This window comes from Felis catus, chromosome A1 (genome assembly GCF_018350175.1).
Source record: "Felis catus isolate Fca126 chromosome A1, F.catus_Fca126_mat1.0, whole genome shotgun sequence".
NCBI lineage: Eukaryota > Metazoa > Chordata > Mammalia > Carnivora > Felidae > Felis > Felis catus.
In genome coordinates, this window is record NC_058368.1 from 121,150,166 (window position 1) to 121,167,962 (window position 17,797).

General features: G+C 42.7%; 1 protein-coding gene across 2 annotated transcripts; it reads right to left on the reverse strand.

The window, feature by feature from the left end:
• Nucleotides 1–1,209: 1,209 nt before the first annotated feature.
• On the reverse strand, nucleotides 1,210–16,153 carry GRXCR2 (glutaredoxin and cysteine rich domain containing 2). 2 transcript variants are annotated; one of them, XM_003980942.3, is made up of 3 exons: nucleotides 15,455–16,132; nucleotides 8,480–8,707; nucleotides 1,210–3,167 (listed from the first exon to the last, which is right to left on the reverse strand). In XM_003980942.3, exons 1-3 carry the CDS (start codon nucleotides 15,788–15,790, stop codon nucleotides 2,985–2,987), a joined length of 747 nt encoding a protein of 248 aa, XP_003980991.1. In that variant the 5' UTR covers nucleotides 15,791–16,132; the 3' UTR covers nucleotides 1,210–2,984. The 2 variants fall into 2 exon arrangements, with proteins under 2 accessions (XP_003980991.1, XP_044916454.1); XM_045060519.1 differs by lacking the exon at nucleotides 1,210–3,167 and adding an exon at nucleotides 7,359–7,551 and having other exon boundaries at nucleotides 15,455–16,153.
• Nucleotides 16,154–17,797: the final 1,644 nt, after the last annotated feature.

Sequence of the window (17,797 nt, forward strand, 5' to 3'; positions counted from 1 at the left end):
CTGGGCTCCTACTTCCACATTTGCCCCATGGTGTCTTCTCACAACACAGCAGCCAGAGAAGCTGGTGAAAATACAAATCAGACTGTGAACCTCTTCTGCTCAAAATATTTTTATCAGTTGGCATTCAATCAGGAAACCAGAAACCACTCTAGATATTTCAGAGTATCAAGTATAGATATAGATATAGATATAGATATAGATATAGATATAGATATAGATATAGATAGATAGATGTATATATCATATAGATACAGATTATAGGGAATTGATTACAAAGATTACTAACTGCAGCAAGCCACTACTCACTCCCCTTAGGCTGAGGGGAAAATGGTGTAACACTGAACCTCCAATCAGAGCCACCAAAGCGACTGCAGTTGGAGCCGGGCTTCCTGGGCCAGCATTCCCAGCTGCTGTTGCTGTTAACACAGCTGCCTCGTGGGAACGGCTGTCAGGATCCCCAACAGAAAAAGAGGGAAGACTTTCCTTCCGCCCGTCTTCCACCCGTTGGCAGGACTTAACAGGGAGCCAGCAGGCAAGATTTCTGGGAAGTGTAGGTTGTGGCTGTCCCGCCCCAGCAGTGAGAGGAGCATGTGGAAGGAGAGATGGTGCGGTTGACAGGAAACATGCCCCGTGCAGAGCACCAGTTCACTTCCTGAAACCCAGGTTTTTACAAGAGCTTTGAGGTGCCCCCTCAGGCGCCTTCCTTTCTGACCTCACTCCCTGACACTTGTCATCTTGCTCACTGCACTGCAGCCACACTGGTTTCTTTGCTGCTCTCCTGCCTACAAGCCTAGCACTTGCTGTTTCCTCTGCCTGGAATAACCTTACCCCCAGACACGTTCACCTCATGCCCTTGAGGCCTTTATGTAAAAGAAACTTTCTCAGTGATGCTTCCCTGAAAACTAATTTAAAATTGCAAACCATCCTAACTCTTGACACCCCACATTGTTTTATTTTTCATCAAAGCATTTATCCTTTTCTAACACCTTATACATTACATGTGTGCATACGTAATTGTATTTTTTATTCTGTTGCATACTATTTAGTTGTCTTTAAATATAGATATTTTATGTCAAATATATATGTTTTTAGGTCTCAATACCTCCCCACCAAAATGTAAGCTCCATGGGGGCTAGGATTTTGTCTGTTTTGTTTAATGATATATTCCCAGTGCACGATAAATTCTTGTTCACTGAATAAACAAACGTAATCATTAGTGGATGCATTTATTATGGGCTGAAAAGGATTAAAGGCTCTAAAAAGCATGAAGGAAGGAAAAGAAACCACCATTGCTATACCTCCTCCCCTGGGAAGCCTCTCTAACCCCACTCAGGCTACATCAGATGTACCTTCCATGTGCTTCAAATCCTCCTAGCAATTCCCCTACCCTAGAACTTGTCATGCTACGCTGTGATTATCTGTTGATAGATCTGCCTCCTCCACTGAAAGTGTAAGCACTGTGCCCTACCGAAGCGATGGTGCCCATCTGGGCAACAATGTACATCAGGCACGCAGGGCTCAAAACAGCCGTTGTCAAATGTTCCTGTCAAAAAAGAGAAGAACGCACTTAAAGGCCTCTTGTTATCATTCCTTCCTCTAGTAGTCTGGAAAAATAGAAGAGTCAAAAGCTGTGAGAAACCATAAACCAACTCAGGAAACAGTTTAGTGCAGAGGCAAAGAAAGTCTCTTAGGAATAGTTCTATCATTCTGGGGAAGAGAGGACAGGCAAAATTTATCATGGCTTCAAAAAATATTTTAATCTTTCTATTAGAGGTATTTATGTCTCCTGAAAAGCGTTCATTGAATTATTTTAATAGCTGAATACTAGAGAATAACAAACATGTTGAAAAAAAATCAGGTAATGAAAATCAAAATCATCATAGAAAAGCCACATGTCTCAAAACATAACAGATTTTACAGGGTATTCTCAAGTGGTAAAGGGTGTGGGGGTTAGAGCCACAAAAGTACATTAACGAAAGCATCTTTCTAATTTTGTAACCAACTTTAAGAGGAAGGAATTACCTTTACTATGTGTATTCACCGACGGCAGAATGAGAATTCTTAAAAATAATCCTTGGGTTTTTTTTTTAGAGGTTTCTAATAGATAACTATAAAAATATCCAGTCTTTTTTGAAGAGGTTGTGGCTATATCTTAGACTTAAAATACATGTATTTATTTGCTGATAATTCAGGGGTTGGAAAAGTCATGTCACACACACATACTTAAGCACCAAATTTATCCTAAGTAGTTCTGACTTGGCTTATAGCCTCAGCAGTTTAGAGGCATATGTAGGAGTGTCTTATCTCATCTGGTCTTAAGAAGCAGCACTGCTCACTGCCTGCATGAATATCACCCAAGCACATCACACAGGAGAGACTCAGGACTTTGAAGGAAAGGCCTCCTCAGCTTGCCCATCTTCAGCACGAAGCACATACACGTTGCTTTGTTTTCAGTGGCCTGCTGGTACATTCTGCATCGGGCATCCCTTTCCTCTTCTGCTTAATTAAAAATTAAATCTGACCAATGATGACTTGAAATGCATTATATGCAACAGAAATTCAGTTAATCAGAAACCTGCCTTTTTTAGTCTTACTTTTTTATCCCTTTCTCATGGCATAATTGTGCAAAATAATTCCCAACCAGAAAATGACTTCAACCTGCTGCCTGTAATGTGCATTTATTTGCTCACTAGTGTAAGGAAAAAACCGAGCTAAGCCAAGTAAGATACACGCACACGTTCCTGGAAGGATAATTTTAGAACCCGTTTCAAAGCCGACTCTAATTCGAAAATGCCTCTGCCACTTAGAACCACATGGAGATGTTACCAGCCTCACGAAATGTCATCAAGTAATTGAGTTTTGCCAGTGGTGGAAGTGGTGGTAGGCACTGTGGCTTCCTTGCTGGGAGAGGGAAGAGAAGGAGGGGGTTTATAAGCAGTAACTTCAGGAAGGATGCGATAACAGCGGACATACAAAGCCACAGGCTATTGATTGCAAATCTGGCAAGGCTGCAGGCCGTTCTCATTGCAGGCAGGGCACCGCAGGGCCCGATAGGACTCCTTAAATCTGTTGGCCAGCATGGAGAACTTGCTGCCGTGGCACAGAGAGCAGGTGGCACTGCCCGACCCTCGGCAGTGAAAACAGTTGTCCTCGGGAAGCTCCCCTTCCTGCAAGAGACAGGGCAGCATTCAGTTAGAGACCACTGTTCAAATACACGTTGAAATAGCACTGGGCTACCAGAAGGGCAGAGGCAGAACGAGAGCAGAAAATGCTTCCCACAAATGCCAAAGAGGGAACTGACCAGAGGCACACAATTCTCACTGCAATTTTATCAGAGAGGATCTCCCTGATGAAATCTCTGAGACGCCATCCCCTGCTACGATGCCTTGCACTTTGCAGCTTTACGTTCTTCACTGCCCTTGTCACCATCTGACGTGTCATTTCTGTGTGCTCCGTCAGGACAAGGACCTACTTATCTGCATTGCCAAATACTAATAGTGAACAGCTGCAGTGTGCCTAGGTGGTGCGAGGTGCTGTTCTAAGAGCTTTGTTTACGTTAATCCGTACAACACCCCAGTGAGGTGGTGCAAATATTATCATCCTTGCTGCAGATGTGAAAATTGAGACACTGAGAAGTTCGGTTATTTGCCAATGGTCACACAGCCTTGGAGGAGAGGAGGCAGATTTTGATTCCAGATGACTGAGCACCAGAGTTCATGCTCTTACTGACTCCATACACAGCCCCTCGCTGTACCTGTCCAGCAGCAGGCGTTCAAGAGATACTGTTTTTGTGTGACTGGCCGAGAGCCGAGTGGATGAATGAATCGATGTTACAATCCTTCGAAGCTGAGCTCCGAATTCCTGCAGTACTTTATTTTCTTTGATACCTGTGATAAGGCCTGAGAGAGCAAGCAATCATGCACCTTGGAAAGTTCCCTTGACCTTTCCAAGGTCTCTACATCTTTGTTTTTCTTTCCCTGCAAAATGGGAGTAGTAATGCTGACCTCTCAGAGTAGCTGGAATATTAAATGAGAGTGAGAAAAAAACCCACAATTTGTCACCTGGCATATTATAGATTTTCCACAAAAGTTAATTCACTTCTAAGCCCTGCTAGTGAGTCTTGACTTACTAGTGCTCGACTCCCATCCTGCAGAATATGCCCCTTGTCTACTGCATGTTCCTTCCCTAAGACACCTCAAGGAAACTAGCAACCTTTGCATTCCTGTGCAAAGACTGTGCATAGACCATGAACCTCCCAAGAAATAAGGGGCGGTACCAAATCAATACCAGGTGGATCCAGCACCAAGTCCTGTCTATTTCACTTGCAAAACATATCTCAGATCCATCCAGTTTTCACCACCCACAACCGCAATGCTAGTCCAGATACACACCAACTCTGGCATGGATTTAGTGTGGAGCCCTGCCTCTAGTCTTGGGGGTGGCTCTCCCCAAACCAGACAACAATTATTTGTTTTCAGATGTTGGCTTAGCAGCACTTATCCAGGAAGCCTTGCCTCCCCACATCTCTGGGCCAGGAGTCCTGTCCCACCTGTCCTGCCCCAAGCATGGCAGGCCTCATCTTCTACTGAAAGTTCCTGCTGACCAGACATGAAGCTCTCTGTGCTAGTCCCTGTCACCCTCACCTCCAAGACTTCTAGTGCAGTGCCTGGCACAACATGTGCCATTCACATGTTTGCCAGATGAACAAACAAAACGACCATGTCTGGAGAACCCTTCTGATTCTTAAATCCTAGGACCTAACAAGATGGCAGAATCCACTGGGTGGCTCAACCCAGCTAACACAGCTTTCTTTTATAATTTAAGAATAAAAATAATCTTGAAAAGGGCGGCAGGAGTTCTGAAAATAGTTCCATTGTGCTACGAAGTGCCTAAGAAGATACCACATTTTATTCATTCTAGATTTAGGGAATGGAAGTGATCATCCAACCGACAAAAGCCTAAATGTATCCTTCGGTTAATATTTTATTGATTGTGGCCATATTTTAATACATCAACAATGGAGAAACCTGTTTTCTACCCTTAAAGTATTCAAAATAAGTGTGTTTTCCAAAATATTCTTTAAGGAAATGGTCACAGTCCATTTTTCTGCTAAATCCACATTTTTTTTTTTTTGTACTTGATCCCAGGGAGATTTTAATGTTGTCAGTGCTGCCAAAGGAAGTATAGTAAATTCCTACCAAAATGCTATACATGTCATCCAAAAATTAATTTGCATACAATGTCAGGTTCAGCTATGAAAAGATTCATGAAATGACCTGGTGCACCTGCTTGCGGAGAACAAAAACAAATCATCGATCAAATTTTATCTAATGTCACGTGGTTGTATGAGGTACTATTAGAAGGCTCCCTGGAATTTCCATTCTTACCCTGGGTTACCACCCTCCTTCCAACCACTTGCTCTCAGCATGTCATTTAATCATTTAATGATTAAATCAAGGGCTACTGGGCCTCTATTCAAGGCAAGAGGGATATAAGCTTCTGTCTTCCATTCTCAGCATTTTTAATCTCCTCTCAGAAAATAATCAGTAAGATGGCTTAGAACATAGTTGTACTGCACAGTTTAGGTCCTGGAACCGACAGACCTACCCAAACCACCTCTTACTAGCTCCATGGCCAAGGAAAGGGGCCTCAGCTTTCACACTGCAGACTCAAAGGCTTGTGGTAGCCCTGATGATGCTAAGGAGCACCAACCTGGAGACTGCTCAGCAGAGTGGTTAAGATGATAGGACTGGTAGTCAGGTGGTCCAGGGTTTGACCACTGGCTCTGATAACCTCTGGCAAGTTACTTAACTTCTCTGTGCCTCAGTTTCCCCAGCTCAAGAGTGGGACTGCTAACAATCACTACCTCACAGAGTCCTTGTGAGAATGAAGTAGACTAATGCATAGAAAGCACTGGGCATGGTGGTTGGCTATCACAGGCCCTCAATAAATGACAGTTGTTGTCATTGTTGTCGCCTATTTCAAAGGCAAGAGCGCAGAAGGCATAAAGAAGTCCGGATGAGTTATGGTCTCAAATCCACCGAACATACGGCCAGATTTTTCCCCTTCCATATTTCACTGTGGCTCAATTCAATTATTGCTCTCCTTTTCTTTTACGGTGAATACAGACGGTCAGCATGGCCTGGCCGTTAGCCTTGCCTTGCTCTTTCATCAAGGTTCCCACTGCTTCCCTGCTCCATATAACACAACAAAGGGTCTCCTGGTCAGAAGGGGCGCCTTGATGTTCTCTGACCCTCTTTTTTAAAATAAAACCTGGCTGGGCATTTATTGCATGAGGGATTTGGCAAACAAATAGCAATTTAAAACAGAGTTTAAAAGACAGGCAAGTGAAGTATAACCTTTCACGGCAACTCTCTGCTGCACGCCTCTGTCCTAGTTTGTGGTATTACAGCCAGAAAACATGGATCTCTCCAAATTGAATTTACAGATAATTGTCATGTCAGGGCTGTTGTTGCTTTTTTTTTTTTTTTTTTTTCAGGCCAGCGGCGTGACCTGCATTTTATCATTTCTGGCTCCTTTCTGAAAATATATGCTCCTACAAATTACAAAACGGCTTGAAAAAGAATAGAATTAATGAATTTTAAAGTGGGGAGGCAATGCTTCGGATCACAATGTTTAGTAGTCTGCCTGCTGCTAAGCTGGGTTCTGAATAGTGCTATGTAACAAGGCAAGAGAAGGCAGAAGGACGATACTTCCTTACCAGCTGGCACTCTGGTCCCAAATTCCAATATTCTCTCCACAAATATTTAACTAATATGCACTGTGCGCCTACTCTGTGCCAACCTGTATTTTCATTCTCACTGTTGTGCCACTGGAACTACTATACCAAATCCAACATAAACATGGCCCCAGCCCTCGTGCAGACAAAACTCTAGTGTGTGACAGCAAACGTTAACCAAATAACTACACAGAGGAATTGAAGACTGCAACTGAGGAGGGGTGCGAGGTACTCTGAGGGGTCTATCCTCTGAGGAAGTGATGTCTCCACTTTCAGATGCTAAGGGGAAGGGGGTGGGGAATCTGGAGAACATTCTAAGCAGAGGGAAGTTGCCTCTGCTAGGAAAGGGCAAAGAACATATGAATGGTAGCTAGATGGGCAGTGTGTCTGGGACAGAGAGAACGAGGAGAGATGTGTAAGAGGAGAATAAACAGGCCGGGAGGGTCCAGGCTATACAACGTTTTCTACAACAAGTCAGAAGGTTTGGTTTCATTCCAAGGGATGAGATGTCACTTAAAGTTTGGGGTGGGGGAAGAGAGTGATGAAGGGGTGACATGATCATATTTGCATTTCAAATATATCTTATCTAGTGTGAGATCAGGTGGGAAAGAGACGTGAGTCGTTGTGAGCAGAACTTTAATAAGAGTCTTTTGCTAGAGTCTGGTCATGACTTTCTCATTCCCATCCTCTAAACCTTGCCAGGGTGGGGATATCACTCAAGTATGAGGAAGACGCTGGCTCACTGCGTCACACCAACTCATGGGAGGTGAGAGTAAGTTCCACAGAAAGCTTCCGCTCCCAAGAGATGGAATCTGAAGAGAGAGAAAATTCATTTCTGCTGCTATCCAAGCTTTTACTCTCTTAGCTTAAAACCATCAAACTTGCTTTTCCCACTCCCAACCCCACACTGTGAACTAATGAATATCATCACTCTACCCCCTCATCTGAGCACGTCTAAGCAACAGTTTCCAAGGTGAAGAGGGCACACCTCTGAGGAGTGTGGGAAGAAAAAAAATTCTAACTATTTATATTTACTTTTTATCTTAAAAAGGCAAGAAATTAAGCGTCAATAATCTCTTCAAAATAAACCGTTATACTAATTTTTAATAAACTAGTTGACACTGGTACCTTCACTAGGTCAGGCAGTGACCAAACATGGTACCCAGGGGACCCTAGAGTAAACATGATGTAAAGTGACCTCACTGCGTGCAAAGTGACAATGGTGTCCCAGCTCACTCATTCGCTTTGAGCATTTGAAGTTCTCTTGTCCCTGGTCTAGAAGACTTAGAGACAATATGGCTTAATTTCAACTAAACTAATCTCTACAAAACTGGACACATGTCTTCATAAGATCTCTTCCAGGAAACTGGATTGAGGATAAACCAGTAAGACAAACACAAGCAAACCCATTAAGAAAAAGAACAGAGCTGATTTTTTCCATCTCTGGAACAAGCTGTTCTTTGCCACATTGCAACGTGAAAACAGTTAATACCTAATTGGATCTCAAAAGAAGTCATGAAAAAAAAATTGTGTGTATTTGAAATATATACATAACTATTTTGCTAATCACTTACCATTAAAATATAATAATAAAGTTAAAATTCTTGAACATCTTTAACAGTTAGACATCTTAAGTATTTACATTCAAGTTTTTTCTGAAGTAGTGCAAAGATCAAAACCATGTGGAGACCACTGCTGTAGGGCCAGCTCCAAGTAGGACAGCGAACCATTCTGACACACCTGTGGGTACTGGTTATGGGGGAATGTGCTTTCCGTGTCTGGCAAATGCCCATCATTCAGGCCGCTGTCTCCACAGATTTCTTCTTTGCTCATCAGAGACTCCTCCTCGGCCTCCTCTTCCTTCTGGAGCATTTTCCGCATGAAGTCTCTCTTGTCCATTGGGGTTCGGATGATTTTCAGGTTGTTCGTGTAGATGATTATCTTTCCAAAATCTATAATAGGTGGGGACTAGAGAAATGGAGAATGAGCATGGAGATTTAACACCGATCACCATATACAGGGCTGCAGAAACCGTTCAACATCCCAGGCAACAGGAGAGAAGGACCTTGTAACCATCTAGCATTTATGATTCCAACAGACCCCAAAGCTACAATTCACTCCCTGGTTTGTTCACTCTCTCTAAAATCCTTAAAACCCAGATTCCTTCCCCTTGTTGATGGTAACCAAGCAAAGCTGAACTAACTGTATAACCGGGACTGCAGGGTGGGAGCCAGAACTTCTATTCCCACTACATACAGCAGTAGCTGATGCAGGGATGCACACAGAAAGAGTTTAATAAATACAGAAGAGGGCTTAAAAAAATAAACAGCTCTCCAAAATTGTTATGCATAAATAATAATAGATAAAATTTACTGATTATCATTATTTGATTATAGTGGATAGCATTTATTTTGTGTGGGGCACCACGATAAGCATTTACAAACATTACCTCACTTTCCCCTCAAGCATCCCTTGAGGCGGATGCTATGATTTCTACATCTTACCGATGAGGAGACTGAATCACAGTGAAGTAAAGAGTCTCCCAAGGTTACAGTTAGTCAGGGTCTGTGGCTGGGATTCGAACCCCAGTGTGTTTAACTCTAAAGTCCATATTCTCAACACCTACCCTGCACTATTCACAAGCATCTTCTCCCTAAAAACCTGTAAGATTGTTATGTATATAATGATCTTATGTAAATACATAATATATAATGATCTTATATATGTGCAATCATCTTACATATATGTAATGTTTTTATTATTTGTACAATACAAAAATCTTTTAATGTCAAAAAATATACTTCTATAGCATTATTATTTTTTTTTTAAGTAGGCTTCAGGCCCAGTGCAGAGCTCAATGCGGGGCTTGAACTCATAACTCTGAGATCAAGACCTGAGCTGAGATCAAGAGTCAGATGCCTAACCAACTGAGCCACCCAGGGACCCTGTGGCATCATTATCAATAGCTCACGTTCTTTTGTATAGATTTATCATGTATTACTTGACAATTCGCTGAGGAATAATTGAAACAATACTACAACAACGCAGTAAGGAAGTGTGGGAAGTAAATGTTTAGGGATTATTAACTAAGAACACATATTGCCTCCCAGAGCTAGGATAGCTTGGAGGGAAACAACTCCAGCTCTCAATTCCGCTCTTCACCAACTGTGAGATATAAGAGAATCACGTGACCTCTGAGAACCGCGGTTTGCTCCTCCGCAAATGGGGTGACATCTAACTGATGGGGTTCACTGATGGGCTTCACCACAGACAAAGCTATTATCAAAACAGAAGAATACTTTGATACTGGGTGGTAAGCAGGTGCTGTCCTGAGACTCCTGAGCGCCCTCCTGTTACCCAGAGCTCTCTTCAGGGAACCTCTCACATCCCCTAAACCCAGTAATGTAGTGGTCGTTGCTCAGAAGTCCACGTTTCAGGACCCTGCCCCAATATCCTGCTGGCTTCTGTGCTGATTGGGCAACGTCCCTGTGGTTAAAGATTTGGACTCCCATCCCTGAGGCTAATTATATCAATTTCTAGGGGTAGGGGTGCAATCAAGAGTATATAAGACAGGGTTTCCAAAAGCTAAAAATACTATATACTGGTGGGCATTGTTAACATTGCTAGTATTTTTTTTTAACGTTTATTTTTGAGAGAGAGATAGAGCATGAGCGGGGAGGAGCAGAGAGAGAGGGAGACACAGAACCTGAAGCAAGCTCCAGGCTCCGAGCTGTCAACACAGAGCCCGACGCGGGGCTCCAACCCACGGACTGTGAGATCATGACCTGAGCCGAAGTCAGACGGTAAACCAACCACTCTGAGCCACCCAGGCGCCCCTAACATTGCTAGTATGAAAAACTGTCCATTGGCAGTCCACACACAATCATGCTACACAGCTAAATACCCCAACGTGAAATCCTCTGCCCCGCCCTTATACAACGGGAGAAACCAAATCTACTTAGATGCCACAATTAAACAGTCTCCTCTTTACAACCCTAACGCATTCAGTCACAACCTGGCTTAAACAGGACTTCAGTACTCAGGCCCCCTTCCTTGAAACACCCGCAGAGTTTTCAATCATTATTTATGAAGCCACAAGCTTCCTACTTGGGCCTGTTTTCTCTCCTTCTCTTCAAGGGATCGTGTGGCAGCTTCCATTTCCTATTGTTTGATGCTCACTGGGCTCGTGTTTCACACTCTGGACTATCAGTTTCTGAACATCAGAAGATAAAGATGGTGGCACTTCTGGAAGGTTCCATTTCCACTTCCACTAATAGCCAAAGAGGTTCAATTACTAGGGAACTTTTTTTCACACATAGAACTGGTTTTCTTGGGGTGAAACCCTTTATAGTATGTTGAAAAAAAAAGTCTGTGGTCGTAGAGTCCAACCTCCTGCCTCTAACCTGGTCAATATGTGAGACACCAAAGATTGTAAATTTATTTTTAATGTACTCCAAAGAAGCAGGGTCCCAAATCACCTTTAAGGTGTGCTTAAGTTTCAGTCACCCTGACAGCCAAGTTCTTCCTTGTGTCTAAGGAAACGCTCCGGGTGTAACTAAAGTTCACATTATCTGGTTACGCCCAATTGCCCGTGAGAAACACCCACTCTTCCATTACAGAGGGCCATGAGGAAGCCAGGAATTTTTTTGTTTCCTTCCATAGTGCCCAGAACGGCAACTTACGGGACTGACCTTCATAAATGCCCTTGACAGTGGCAATGTGCCTGCAGACTGCTCTTCAGACACCACGAAAACTTTCTGTGGCTCTGCGTTTAGATGCGGGGACACCTTCCTGGGTCCTAGAAATGCAATGGGCTTTGGAGGCAGGCAGGCCTGAGGCGAATTTTTCTGTGCAAGATTTGCAAGTTACTAAACTCCTGTGCACTGTTTCTCCAATTTGTAAGAATCTTTCTCAATGAATTACTGTGAAGATGAAATTACATAATATATACAGAGTATATGTTTAGTAAATGCCATTTCCCTCCCTTTCCCTTCCATTTTTTTTTTCAACGTTTTTATTTATTTTTGGGACAGAGAGAGACAGAGCATGAACGGGGGAGGGGCAGAGAGAGAGAGAGAGACAGAATCAGAAACAGGCTCCAGGCTCCGAGCCATCAGTCCAGAGCCTGACGCGGGGCTCGAACTCACGGACCGCGAGATCGTGACCTGGCTGAAGTCGGACGCTTAACCGACTGCGCCACCCAGGCGCCCCTCCCTTCCATTTTTTTTAAAGGAACCTTATAAAACTTCAGTTGGTTTCAATTCTTTAAAATATTTAGTTGTTTATAACCACTTTCTCTTTCTCTATCCCATAAAACTTTTTACAAAGACTCAGTATTTCTTTGATAGGAACCTGGTCATTATCACAATGGTAGGGAACATTAGCTAAGCACATCCAATATTTCAGGCATAATGCTAAGTATTTCTTACATACAAACTTTTTTTAATCACCACAACAATCTTCATAAGTAGATACTTTTTTTAAAGTTTATTTATTTGTTTTGAGAGAGAGTATGTGCATGCAAGCGAGGGATGGGCAGAGAGACAGAGAAACAGAGACAGAGACAGAGACAGAGACAGAGAGAATCCCAAGCAGGTTCTGCACTGTTAGCACAGAGCCCAATGCGGAGCTTGAACTCACGAACCATGAGATTATGACCTGAGCCATAACCAAGAGTTGGATGCTTAGCTGACTGAGCCACCCAGGTGCCCCATAAATAGGTATTTTTATTACTCTCATCTCATAGACGATAACATTAAAGCTTGGCAAGGCTAAGTGGTTTGCTTAAGCTCCCACAGTAAGTAGGCAGAGTGGACAAAAAGCCCAGGTTTAAAAGACATTAGAGTCCCTGTTTCTTAATTATTATTTTTACTGTGGTAAAATATATTACATAAGATTTACCACTTGAACCATTTCTAAGTGGACAGACAGGTCAGTGGCATTGGTACATTCACACTGTTGTGTAACCATTACCACCAACCATCTCCAGAGCTTTTTCATCTTCCCAAACTGAAACTCTGTGCCCATTAAACACTCACCTCGCCCCTCCCCCAGCCTCTGGCAACCACTGCTCTACTTTCTGTCTCTATAAATCTGATTGCCCTAGGCACCTCATATAGGTGGAATCATATAATTATCTTTTTATGACTAGTTTCTTTCCCTTAGCACAAGGTCTTCATCCATGTTGTAGCATGTGTCAGAACGGCCCTCCTTTTTAAGGCTGAATAATATTCGCCTGTGTGTATATATCCCATTTTATTTGTCTATTCATCTACTGGTGGATATTTGGGTTGTTTCCACTTGTAAGCAATTGTGAATACAGCAGCTATGAACATTGGTGTACAAATATCTGTTCAAATTCAGAGCCTTTACTTTTAATTGTTGTAGTTAAGCGCTGCCCAGTGTTGCTTCACAGCCAATATTTACTAGGGTTATTTTACAACTGGGTTCACTGTTGAAAAATCATGGCTTTCCAGCTCTCGTTTCCTTATTTTTCATGAATACCACACTGACAACCTGTTTCAGTGGGTGGAGCTGCAGGAATCTGTCCTGATCCCCCTCTAACCCAGAGGCTGGCTAAGATTAGCAGGTAGCACTGGATCAGGCAACAAAGAAAACAAGGATAACTGGATCATGCAGGAAACCAGGTGAACAGGAATCAAACTCTGAACATGGTCTCCAGCGTACTGTGTTTAAACCAATGGTGCAGCACTCCTATGAAAACTCAGTTATCTGGCTTTATAAGTCCTTACCAAATCATACATTTACATACATGCCAAGTTTGACACATGATCTGTGAAGCGGTCCAATATTCTCCACCATAGGCTTATACAAGGTTTGTATAAACTACAACTTTGTAGTCTAAACCTACAAATAAGATTCAGTTTAAAAGAGATACTGTAAGTACAAGATATAACCAAGAAGCTACAATATGATAAGCACTCAGTAAATGGCAACTATTACTATTAACGTCATCATGATTCATAACCTTATTCTCTAAAAAGGAGCATTCCAGAGGGTCAAAAGCGTGAGGCATCAGAAGAGCTGAGTTCTTATTCTGACCGTGTACCTAATGACCCTCTAATACTGGTAGATCCTTAACAACTTGGCACTCAATTTTACTCATCTGCAAAATGGAAATGCGCATATTTTGCCTTTCTCCTCAAAGTTGTGCTGAAGACCCAATGGAAAAGTATATTACCCGGAGATCATGAAGAATGAATTCTTGCCATTTGCAACAATGTGGATGGAACTAGAATGTATTATGCTAAGCAAAGTCAGTCAAAGAAAGACAAATATCAGATGATTTCACTTATATGTGGAATTTAAGAAACACAACAGATGAACATAGGGGAAGGGAAGGAAAAATAAGAGAAAAGCAGAGAGGGGCAAACCACAAGAGATTCCTAAATACAGAAAAAAAATTGAGGGTTGTTGAAGGGGAGGTGACTGGGGAGGATGGGCTAAATGGATGATGGGTATTAAGGAGGGCACTTGTTGGGATGAGCACTGGGTGCTATGTATAAGTGATGAATCACTGCGTTCTGCTCCTGAAACCAACACTACATTGTACATTAACTAACTTGAATTTAAATATTTTTTTTTAAAAAAGCAAGTATGTGATATTGCTTCATAATGTCTAAGTTACTTCACTAACATGAGGGGTTGTTCACTCCAGCTCCCTTCGTTATCAAAAAGAAACCTGGTATTATCTTTGATAAATGTGGACTGCCCATAACTTCACTTTCACCAAGGCCAGAAAGGCCAATGCATTTGTCTGCCAGAGATGAATTATCTGTTCCCTTTGAAACTAACAATAAAAATGATTAGAGAGTAATTATCTGAATTTCACACATTAAAGATGAGAGCATATCCTGGTGTACTATTCATTAATGACCTGGCACATTAGATAACTGTATTTAATCTTAAAGAAAAAAAAAGGCATTCACAATCCCATCGGCAAACATCCACACATCTCTTCATTTTTGGAAATCAGTGAATATTTTCCAAGTTCTTCTAGCTTAAAAGAAAATCATGTATGTGCTTTTGATTATCCATGGTACTGGCAAAGATAATTGAATTAACAGACAAAATACAGGTTTCAACTGAACTACTAGCTCGAACTTCTTTCCCATGTAACATTTCCTCTGCTTGACTTGCTTTTCACCATTTCTTCCCGGGACTCCAACCACTCAGTGTTCATGCTAACACACAAGGGAAAGGCAAAATAAACAAACAAACAAACAAACATTTTTTAAAAGCAGGCAGCAGGAGGGAGAGAGGAAATAAAACAAGACAGGGATAAACCACAAGCTGAATAATTGGCTGGAGTAAAATGAGCACCTTCAAACACTCGGCTCTTTCTGGAAACAAAACAGCCAGTTGTCACATAATTTTCTAAAACGGCAGTCTGGCAACCTGAAAACCACTGCATCTCTATTAAATTTACTTACCGAGATAACCCAGCGAATGACCCAATTACAATTTACTACCCTGGATGGAAGGGAATACTATGTACGCTTACTGCACTTTCCAATAAGTAGTCAGCAAGCATGTTATTTTTGTTCCAGAAATATTATTCCAACAGTGGCTTCCCATTTGGTGCACCTACAGCTCTGGTTGGTACTGGAGCACGAGCAATGTACAAATTTGAATCGGGCATTTTTCTATACACATTTTAGTCCTTAAAGTTTACACATCATGCACAATACCAACCTTATGGTCATTCGCCTTGTAATCATTGAAGAAAGACTGGCCGCCCGCCAAAGTGTAGGCATTGCCCTCTCTAAAAACGCTGATCCTCTGAGCAGTCAGCTTAGGGGAGTACGGTCGGGGCTTGGGGGCCTCCCCAGACCCGTAAACGCCATCCATTGGTTCAAGGGACTCTTGGAGAAAACTGTGAGGGTATTCCTCCTTTGGCGACTCTAATTCCTGCCCATCCTCAAAGACCTGCTTCAACACTCTGCCACTGTAGGAGGAGGAGATTTTAAATCGCACTTTCCGTGGTTTGCCGTCACTCTTCTGGTTCAGCTTCTTCTCGGAGTCCTCCATCAGTAGAAATTTCACCCTGTGGCTTCCTGGCTTCAGCGTAGCCAATGAAACTTGGGGCTCTGAGAAGAAGGCATTTTATTTTCTCTCCTCTTGCATATAATTAATTCAAGTTGGTGCTGGGGTATGCTCAGTTTACAGCAACTGACACCCACACATTAAATATTGACAGATCCTCATGCAAAGGCAGGCGATTGTGGGTTTATGGAGTAGAGAGAGCACAGCATAAGACAAGATTGGCTCCCCTTTGATCCCAAACTCCCCAGTAACTTCAACCAAACCCTGGATTTTCCTAACCTGAGCAATGGTTAAATTTATATAGACTGAACAAAGTACCAATTCAACAAGGGTTAGTTACACCATCAGCTAGCAAGTGTCTTAATATTCTTACCAACTACAATGACCTAGCAAGTATTTAATAGGTGCCAGAGATTTTTACACACATTGCCTTATTTTGTCCACCCCATAAGCCATTGGAAGTATAATTATCCCTGTTTTACAGAGGGGAAAGAGAGGCCCAGAACCGCTTCCCCATGTGTCTACTCCACTGCAGCTAGGTAAGAGACACAGCAGGGATCAGAACCTAGTTCTGACTCCACAACCAACGGCCAGTCCACTAAGCCAAAAGTTTTCAAACTGTGTCTCATGGAGCCCTAGACGGGAGGAAACTACAGATCCTAGGTTCCAGGCCTTCTACTCCGGCATTAACCAGAGCAGCTACACTTCATTTTTATTTTATATTTAAGATTTCATTTGCAAGCACAGCACTAGGCCCCATTGCCTATGGCAGATAACATGCAGTAAATGCCTGTCACTGTGCAACAGTCACTGAGAGGAATATCAGGGCAGTATGAGATGTGGGGCTTGTGAATGAGAGTCCTGCACTCTAGTTTAGGAAACAGACCTAACATATATGAAATAACAGCCTCCGGCTGGCGGCAAACTGTCCACTGCTGTCTCCTAGAATAGATATTCTGGGGAGAGGGTGGTCCCTAAGGAGACAATGAGCGGAAGGAGGAATGAACGGAGTCTAAAAGGATGGCTTGGATTTGAAGAGCTGAAATGGTGGGGGGTTGAGACTTTCTCCTCCTCTTTGTTGATGATTTCATCACTCACTCAGTTGTCCAAACTGATTTGTCTTGTATTCCTGAAGCCATCCCTATGGATTCTATCGCCACTGCCTTCCTTCATCCACTCCCACCACCATGACCCTAGGTCAAGCCCTCATCACTTCTGTTTTCAAGATGGCAACAATCTCCTAATGACTTCCCCACCCATCCATTCTCCATATTGATGCCACAGCCATGTTTAAAAAAAAAACTATTTACAGATGTCAGTCTCCTACATAAAAAGTCTTAACCTAATTTTGCAGCAGGCAAAACTCAAAACCTGTCCCTTCACTTGCACCCTCGTCCTCTGTCACTCTTCCAGGTGCTGCCTGTAATTGGTGGTCCAGGCACACTGACAAGCTCACCTACTTCTTAGAACCACGGGTTTCTGTCTCTTATTCAGTGCTCTATTTCCTGTTTGAAATGCCATACTTCTACTTCTCCTTCAAGCTACACGTCAAATGTCACTGCTTCTGGGAACTCTTCCCACTTGCCCCAAGTCTAAGGCCATGGAACTTTGGACTGACCACCATTAAGCGCTTCTTACCTTCTCTTACCATTCCTTTGTCTCCCTGCACTGAACTGTAAATATCTTAGAGTCAGAAACAGTCTTTACTTCTCTATCCCTGGTGTTTACCAAAATAACTGGCACATAAGAGAACTCAGTTAGCAACTGTTGAATGTATGACTCCCAGGCAAGAAAAATCAGATAAATCAAACTTTTGGAACAGGAGTTGAGCATACTTCATGTGGAATACATAGGATCAGGGGCGCCTGGGTGGCTCAGTCAGTTAAGCGGCCGACTTCAGCTCAGGTCATGATCTCGCGGTCCGTGAGTTCGAGCCCCGCGTCGGGCTCTGTGCTGACAGCTCAGAGCCTGGGGCCTGTTCCAGATTCTGTG